This window comes from Urocitellus parryii, chromosome 6, assembly GCF_045843805.1.
Source record: "Urocitellus parryii isolate mUroPar1 chromosome 6, mUroPar1.hap1, whole genome shotgun sequence".
NCBI lineage: Eukaryota > Metazoa > Chordata > Mammalia > Rodentia > Sciuridae > Urocitellus > Urocitellus parryii.
In genome coordinates, this window is record NC_135536.1 from 23,391,856 (window position 1) to 23,401,490 (window position 9,635).

At 34.5% G+C, this 9,635-nt stretch overlaps 1 protein-coding gene across 1 annotated transcript in view; it reads left to right on the forward strand.

The window, feature by feature from the left end:
• Cep128 (centrosomal protein 128) overlaps window positions 1-8,075 on the forward strand; it is a 373,328-nt gene extending 365,253 nt beyond the window's left edge. The window contains exon 24 of the mRNA XM_077799967.1: window positions 7,622-8,075. Coding sequence (XP_077656093.1) covers window positions 7,622-7,749 — 128 coding nt within the window. The 3' untranslated portion in view covers window positions 7,750-8,075. The remainder of the gene's footprint in view (window positions 1-7,621) is intronic.
• The last annotated feature ends 1,560 nt before the right edge of the window (window positions 8,076-9,635 follow it).

Below are 9,635 nucleotides of genomic sequence, written 5' to 3' on the forward strand. Positions count from 1 at the left end.
ATCTCCAGTTAGAAATGGCACCTCAGAATCTGATAGGCAAGAATTTTTATCTCTCATGTTAAGCCATGGAAAACTTCCCAGATCTATTTAATATAACGAAACATGGAAGAGGAGAGTAAGAAGTAATGACAGTTGAACATCAGAAAATTTCATCAATTATGACATTTGAGAGCTTGTAGATAAAAACAGCACCATGACAGGAACATGGAGGTCATATTTCTCCTGATGTTTCATTTTGGTATTGTGACTTTGATAAGGCCCTAAAAAGGCACCTAGATGGAAGTGGTTAGAAGACATTAAGTAGAAAGCATCAAGATTTGTGGAATTTTAGGCAAAGAAAGAAAATATATTCAACTGTCTAAACATTTTATGGCCAGCTTTGGTAATTTTTCAAATTAAGATATTTCTCACAGGCAGCCATAAGTCTCTCTATAAATCTACTGGCTCATTTATTGATTGGGTTATTTGTTTTTTTGGTGTTAAGGTTTTTGAGTGCTTTATATATCCTAGAGATTCGTGCTCTATCTGATGTGCTTATAGTAAAGATTTGCTTCCATTCTGTAGGCTCTCTATTCACCTCACTGACTGTTTCTTTTGCTGAGAAGAAGCTTTTTAGTTTGAATCCATCCCATTTATTGATTCTTGGTTTTAATTCTTGTGCTATAGGAGTCTTACTAAGGAAGTGGGGCCTAATTCGACATGATAGAGATCTGGGCCTACTTTTTCTTCCATTAGGCACAAGGTCTCTGGTTTAATTCCTAAGTCCTTGATCCACTTTGAGTTGAGTTTTGTGCATGGTGAGAAATAGAGTTTTAATTTCATTTTGTTACATGTGGATTTACAGTTTTACTAGCACCATTTCTTGAAGAGGCTATCTTTTCTCCAACATATGTTTTTGGTGCCTTTGTCTAATATGAGGTAATTGTAATTATGTGGGTTTTTCTCTGTGTCCTCTATTCTGAAACATTGGTCTATAGGTCTATTTTGGTGCCAATATCATGCTGCTTTTGTTACTGTTGCTCTGTAGTATAGTTTAAGGTCTGGAATATTAATGTCACAAACTTCACTCTTCTTGCTAAGGATTGTTTGGGCTATTCTGGGTCTCTTATTTTTCCAGATGAATTTCATGATTGCTTTTTCTCTTTTTATGAGGAATGTCTTTGGAATTTTTACTGGAATTGCATTTAATCCATATAGTGTTTTTGGTAGTATGGTCATTTTGACAATATTAATTCTGCCTATCCAAGAACAAGGTAGATCTTTTCTTCTTCTAAGGATTTTTTAAATTTATTTCTTTAACATTCTGTAGTGTTCATTGTAGAGGTCTTTCACCTCTTTCATTGATTCCCAAGTATTTTATTTTATTTTTTTAAGGATATTGTAAATGGGGTGGTTTTCTTAGTTTCTCTTTCTGAGGATTTGTCACTGATGTACAGAAATGCCTTTGATTTATGGGTATTGATTTTATATCCTGCTACTTTGCTGAATTCATTTATTAGTTTTAGAAGATTTCTTATGGAGTCTTTTGGGTCTTCTAGGTATAGAATCATATCATCAGCAAATAGTGATAATTTGAGTTCTTCTTTTCCTATCTATATCCCTTTAATTTCTTTCATCTGTCTAATTGTTCTGGCTAGAGTTTCAAGGACTATAGGAACTGAACAGATACTTCTCAGAAGAGGATATACAATCAATCAACAGATATTTGAAAAAATGTTCAACATCTCTTGCAATTAGAGAAATGGAAATCAAAACTACTCTCAAGATTTAATCTCACTTCAGTCAGAATGACAGCTAAGATTTAATCTCACTCTAGTCAGAATGACAGCTATCAAGAATATAAACAACCATAAGTGTTGGCAAGGATGTGGGAAAAAAATGCACACTGATACATTGCTGGTGGTACTGCAAATTGGTGCAGCCAATCTGGAAAGCAGTATCAGATTCCTTGGAAAACTTGGAATAGAACCACCATTTGACCCAGTAATCCCACTCCTCGGTTTATACCCAAACAACTTAAAAACAGCATAGTACAGGGACACAGCCACATCAGTGTTTATAGCAGCACAATTCACAATAGCTAAATTGTGGAACCAACCTAGATGCCCTTCAGTACATGAATGGATAGGGCAACTTTGGTATATATACACAATGAAACATAACTCAGCATTAAAGGAGAATAAAATCATGGCATTTGCAGGTAAATGGATGGAGTTGGAGAATGCAATGCTAAGTGAAGCAAGCCAATCCCAAAATACCAAAGGCCAAATGTTTTCTTGATATGAGGATGCAGACTCATAATGGCAATGAATGGGGAGCATGAGAGGAATGGAGGAACTTTGATAGGACAGAAAGGGCAGGGAGGGGAGGGGAGGGGGCATGGGGGTAGGAAAGATGGTGGAATGAGTTCAACATCATAAATCTAAGTACATGTATGAAGACACAAATAGTGTGAAAATACTTTGTGTACAACCAGAGACTTGAAAAATAGTGCTCTATATGTGTAATGTGGAATGAATTGCATTCTGCTGTCATATATAACAAATTAGAACAAATAAATAATTTAATAAAAACACAAATCTACTGGTTCAAAAAGAAATAAAACTAAGAAAAGGGAAAACTATCATGGAGAACATAATTTGAATGAGAAAATATTTATTGCACTGTAAAATTTGACTGAAAAAATTAAAAATTAAGACTCATTTAATGAATCATTTAATTATGTTATTGACTAATTCTGTCTTCTGTCTCACACTTCTTTTGTTGACAAGTTTGTTTTAGGATTTATCTTCTAAGCCTCTTACCGTATTTTAAAAAATACTCTTCAAAATTGAGTCACAGCCACCTTATTATTAATTATTATTAACTAGTTAAATTATTTCTAGAAATCAGATTCATTCTTATTTGCTTTTCTGATGAACCTTGAATTTTTTGTTTTTAATAATGTAACTGTTGGGAAATTAGGATCACCGTGAGTATTTCTATTTTTGTAACACAAACAAATTTAGCTTAATCATAGAGATTGTCCTATAACTTTTCTTTAATCTTCTGTAAACCTCCTACATTAAAAAGAAATGTCAAGGGCTATGGTTGGTTGTAGCTCAGTAGTAGAGCACTTGTCTAGTACATGTGAGTAACTGGGTTCAATCCTCAGCATCACATAAAAGTAAATAAATAAAAGTATTATGTCTATAACTAAAAAGTAAAAACAATAAGAAAGAAATGCAAAACCAACAAAGAGAAAAATGGAATCTATAGCTAAAGATAATACAAAGGAGGTACCCTTGAAGAGATCAGAGAAAATATTAGATCCATTAAAAATAAAAGCAATTATATTATGAAAAAGGAACATATAGGAAAGAGGTCTCAGAATTTTAAAATGATTGCCCTGAAGACCAAATAACAAAACAACAACAAAAAAGAAAAACTTGGAAATGTGGAAAATAAAAATCAAGAAAACCACAAAGAAAGTAAAAGAAAAAAAAACATAGGACAGTAGAAAATTTTTTAAAAAGCCATTTCAAGAGGGACAATCCATGATCAATGGAAGTCTAGTATGAGAGAACAAAGGAAACAGCAGAAGGCTAGGAGTGGCCAGGGTAAAGGGCTCCTCCGACAAGTAGCTGCTGCACAAATGTCATCCTGAGGTTGACGCCTATGCTTCCTGCATCTCATGCCTTTCTCTTTCTTGTTTCACCCCTTTCTTTTGTGGGAGCACATCAAAGAAGGGGAGGTGAATGTTTTCAGTCTTCATATTTCTGAAAATAGATTTCTTCTCTTTATACTCGGTTAATACTAGCTGGATATGAAATTCTAGTTGAAAATTATTTTCCTTCTGAGGACTTTGAACAGTTATCTTCCAAAATTCAGTGATGGTGTTGAAAAACCATATGTATTTGACTCCCATTCTTTCCAAATGATCTTCTCTGGCCCTCCTATAGCCTCTCACTCCCTTCCCACTCCTGGGAACTTGTAGGAACTGTTCTCTTCAACGTTAATGAGTTTGCAATGCTGTGCCTCCGTGTGGTCTTGTTTTATTCCTTCTTCTAGATACTTGTTGGCGGGGCCCTTTAATCTGGACACTCATGTTCTTAAATTCCCCCATATTAAGGGGAAAAAGGAGAGATTCCTTTGAGAAAATCTTTAGGGAATAAACAAATTATCTGGTAGAGTTGAGCACTTAGAAAAAAGATAAACTACAAAAAGACACAAAAATCTAATTGAGCTATTAGAAACAATTAAGAAAGTCACAGAAAAGAGGAAATAAAAAATAAAATTAAAACATGAGTCAGTTAATAAGTATAAGGAGAAAATGAATAAGAAACATTGTCACAGAATACCTTAGTCTTATGTGAGCTGTATTTATTTACATATTCATAAAAATATAAACACTCAGTATTGACATGACTAAAAGTTTAGATGTAGCTATATTGGGAGGATGGGAATGAGGAGAAGTAGGTGGGTGTGGATAATGTCTAAAAATGATAAGTCAGAAAATAGCAATAAAGACTTATTTTTACAAAAATGAAGCAAATGCAGAAAATAAATCTAAAAGAGTTGGCTGAGGTTGACTCTGAGGAGTGAGACTGTAAGATTAGCAGGGGTTGGGAAAGACTTCTGTTTTCTGTGTAACCCTTTGGTACTGTTAGATGTGTATATATACACTTTGGCTAAAAACAAGTCTTATAAAGATAAATGATACTAAGAAAACCTGGGTTTTATGTCTGAATAGCAAATGTCTGATTTTGTTGTTAATTCAAAATGGAATAAGAAGTCTGGCTTTGGACCAGCCATTTGGACATATGCAGACCTCTGGCAAGTAGGCACTGACAGTCCTTAGGCAGATGTTCTTGGTGCATAGAACAGGCACCTCCTTCCTTAGGTTAGAATTGTGCTGTACCAGGCCCTTTTGTCTATGCTCTGGACTCAGAGGCATTCATTCTGCTGACATAGGTGCCCTGTCAAACTGTGACCAAACTAAAGCATAGAATCACTGACCATGGAAAAAACAAAGGAAATGGGAAAATACTGCATAATTTGTGGTCTCTGAAATGATCCAGCATTAATGAAAGTTTGTTTTAAGAAGTAATTTATGTCAGCTTTGTGTAGTTCAGGTCAATTCATGAAAAGGTAGATTCCTTCTGCCAGGAAGAAGGAAAGAAATGTATAAATTGTAAGTTTATATTACCATTGGAAATAGGAACACAGAAATCCATTATTTAAAGCCATGATCACTACCAAATTTATCCTGGCTGGCTAGAAGTTATGGCCATGAGTCAGGACACACTTTTAGAAGACTTGAATTCCATTACCTTTCGCCTGTAGACAGTGGGGGCTTAGTGAGAGAGGCTCATAATGTCAGCTTTTGAAACTGTCATTTTTATTTTTTATAAGTAGTGACTGACCACTAGTCTCCATGTATAGCTCCTTTTAAACTAAGGGAACACAACTCCAGGACAGGGCCTTTACTCTCAGGGATGGAACCAGTCTAAACTTGAACAAGATCTCTGTAGCAATCTGATGACCTCTAGAAATCTCCAGTCCTTTGAGACTAAGAGGTTTAATCTCTTTGGAATTAGTGTCTCCAAACCAAATTTTAAAATAAATGTAAATTGCAAATTTTCTGTAAGTTTAAAAATATTTTTAAAACTAATATTTATTAAAATAAATAAGTAAACCCAAAAAGAAAGATCTGTGGTTTTTTCATGGGGCAAAAATGTGATCTAAGAGTTACTGATGTTACAAGTGGATCATACATTTTATTTTAACTTGATATTTTTTGAAAAGCAAATCAGTGAAAGTTGCTTTAAACAAAAATTTCACTTCCTTACCTCAGTTTATATTGCTATAAAAAGAAAAGTTAGCATTCTCAATTTGTATTTTGAGGCACCATTAGTGGGAGTTTAAGTTTCTGGTCAAAAAACAATTTATCCACAGCAAGAAAAAAAAACAAAAACAATTTATCCACTGCATAGGTCCAATGGCTATTTTCATTTCATTTTATAGTTCAAGGTCTACCTGGCTAACCATGAGTATATAATTCTTAAGTAATTTGCTCTCAAATTGACATTTATGTGGTAAATGCCAATGATTTATGGCAATAAAAATGGAGGTACTGCCATGTATGTATATATCAAAATAGCTCTACTGTCATGTATATCTAAAAAGATCAAATTTTTTAAAAGATGGAGGTACTGATAAGGTAAGGAAATCTATGTTTCAGATAGTTTTCACTGACAAGTTAAGTGCCAGATATTTTCAAATAATTGAATTATGATTATTGTGATTTGACAGGTACTTACTCTAGGTTCCCTCTAGAAGCAACTAAAAAATTAGCCATAGACTCCTCTTAAAAATCCCTTAAGTATATTCACTTGATCAACCAATATATATTGAGCCTTGTACACAAGGCTCTGTGTTTGCTTCTGGAGGAGATAATAATGAACAAGACAGACAAGGTCACCTCATCTCATGGCGAAACAGGTAGTCAACTAATAAGCAAATAATTTAAAATGGTGGTCGGTGCTGTAAAGGTAAAATGATGGAAGGTCCCTGGAACAGGACCACTACTTTTGATGGATGATCAGGGGGTGCCTCTCTGAGGAAGCTGCATTTGAGCTAAAACCTGAATGTCAGAAGAACAAGCTAAGTTGATATTGGGTGGGAAGAGTCATTCTGATATGAGGAGTAGAAAGTTCAAAGACCCAGAGAGGGAAGGAACATGGTCTGCTAGAGAGATGGAGCAACCAGAGAGACTGAGAGGATGCAGCCCTAGTGAGATGTTTGGGTTTTTCAAGTTCACTGGAAGGCAGTAAAAGGCAAGGGTGAAGAGGTTATGCAGGAAAATGGCATGACCTTGTTTACTTTTGGAAAAGAAAATTCTGATTGGGGTATGGAGAAAGGAGAGTAAAGAAGCAGGATTAAAAGAGGGAGAGAGAAAAGCGGTGGCCTATGCTGGGATAATAATAATGGAGATGGGATAAAGCAGGACTTAGGTGAATTTGGGAGGTAGTACAAAATATCAGAATTTACTCTTAAATTGGATAGATAGATTAAGCAGAATAAAGGAAGACAGGAGCCAACCTTTGAGAACTTGGGTGGATGGGTGTATAGTTTTCTAAAGTGCAGGAAAGTAAGGAATGAACAGGCATTGAAAATAGAAATCAGGAAGAAAGATTTCACATCAAAGCATTCAGAACTCAAAAGAGCAGTAAGAGGTAGTAGAAAAACAGTAAACCTAGATTCCAGATCTCCTAAGACAGAGCAGATAACAAAGAGGATTCTATGAAATAGGAAACCCTTACAATTTCTCTCTTTAATTCAGAGTGTGTGTGTGTGTGTGTGTGTGTGTGTGTGTGTGTAAAGTCATTGTATTCTAAAGAGCAGACATCTCCCACTCTCAGTTACTCACAAATGAAAAACTGAAGTTTTTAAATCATGCATATATGTGTTTTTGAAACATAATAACTGATTTGTTAAAGGTCTATTATAGAATACAAAGTTTAATTACAGAAAACTAGATTGAATATCATGATTAATTAAGTACCTTCTAAAATCAACTTTTTAGCCCTGGTTTTATATTCACACTGGTTTGGTTTTCTCTTTCCTTTAACCTTGCCAGCATTTACCAGAAGGACCGTCGCTCCAGATTCAGCTTCAGTGAAGGAAGATGCCGCAAGTTTACCAATGAATGGAACAAGTTCACAGTCCAAGAAGGAGGACTATGAGAATAAAAAAGGCAAAATGTAATTAGTAACTCTTTGGAGTGGTTTACAAATAATCACAGATCTATCCTTCTGTCATTTGGCCCAGGTCGTCTAACAGACAGACCTGTGGCTTTGGCTCTTTGGTATTACCAGATATGGACTAAAATGGTAACACAGATAGTCTTTGTGAATGATATTTCTTTAATCAATTCAAATAACAGTAAATAATTCCCAATGTGCAGCTTACTTACTGGCAACTTACACCAGCAGAAAAAGTGATACTTTTCTCTTCACATTTTCCTTTTTAACATGCGGTCAGTCACAATTTCCTCACCAAAATTTGGATTTATAATTGATACCTTTCAAAAATAACTGGCTACAAAAGAGGAAAATACATTTCTTTTGAGGCAATAGTTGCCAGCACTTTAGATTCAGGGAGCATTTATATACAATTGATTTTTTTCTCAATGCTTTCTCCCTAATAAATTATCATGTGTTATAACATGTCATGGAGATAAGCATATATAATATTGGACAGTCCACTTTATAAAAGCTCAGGATTGCTATATCCATCATCTTAAAGGTCTACTACTACATATAATAGCAATGTAGAGTTTATAAATGATATCTGAATTCTAGAGCACTGTAAAGAGTTCATAGCACAATTTATTTATTTGTCTTTTGTGGCCAAATATTCCACTGTGATCACTCCAGTCATATCCTGGACCATCTTTTGTTTTTACTATGATCAGAATCTTAACACCAAATTTCTGTGCCCATGAGGTTCATTCTGCAAGAGTTTTCATATAATTTGGTACTGTCTTATCTGCTTTTCACGTCCGCTTTTCTCAACATTGATGTGTTTACAAGAACTTATCCCCTTTACAAACTGATCTACCAGGAGAAAGATTTATATTTAAATGCTAAATACTGATAAATATCTAGGAACTGAATCCTAGTGGCTCATGGTGGAAAGATTCTGTACAGAGGCAAGGACAATAAAGCAATTCCTTTGTAATGTGTGTTACATTTTTTTGTTTGTTAAAATATATTTGCTTACTAGACTTCTCACATTTCATAAAGCTTCTATTTCCACTCAGCATGTTTTCCTAACTTTCCATAACTGAGAGTGCAGAAATTAGCACTCCCTTTCCCTGAACAGAAATGCAATTCTTATTATAGAAATGAAGATGTTGTATATCCAAAAATTAAATAACACAAACTTCATAGTCTTTGAGACTACAACATAAATTTATCATTTAATTGTTCTAAAACCCTCTTATTGAGTTCCTAATACATGCTAGTCATGCTAGAAGAAATACCAAAGCAGGTGTATGCATTCAGAAGCATGCTTGATATTATGAATTACATGTGTTTAGGCCAGCTGAAAAAAAATCAGACAACATGAAACAAATTTGATTTTGTTTTATCTAACCTCATAACTTAACAGGGTTGTTAATGTACATTTTGAGGTTTTTAACTCCAGTAGTTCTTTGAAAATCAGGTCACAGTCCTAGTATTCTATGTAACCTGTATCAGTCTAGGGAAATCTTTAGGGTATTGAGAAATTATCACAATTTCTCAACTGATGTTTTGTGACTCCATAATAGTCTATTTCTTGGGCCTAAATGACTCCTAGTGAATAAAATAGGGAACAAAATTAACAAATTTTGTATGAATTTCAAGGATAAAGGTTAAACAGCTTTCCCCTCTATATATTAAGTAGGGGAACTTCATGCCACCCATTTGGTTAAAAGCAGCGAAAAGAATTGATCTGAACCATTATAGCACATCTGTGGTCACTGAAGGGGGAAAAAAAAAAAGGCCCATTTAGTTAGACCTGAAGTTTAAGGGAACTCAGATTATTTACTTGGAAAATCCTTGAAAACATATTAGCTGGTGATTTTATAACAGAATAGAGAAGATTCT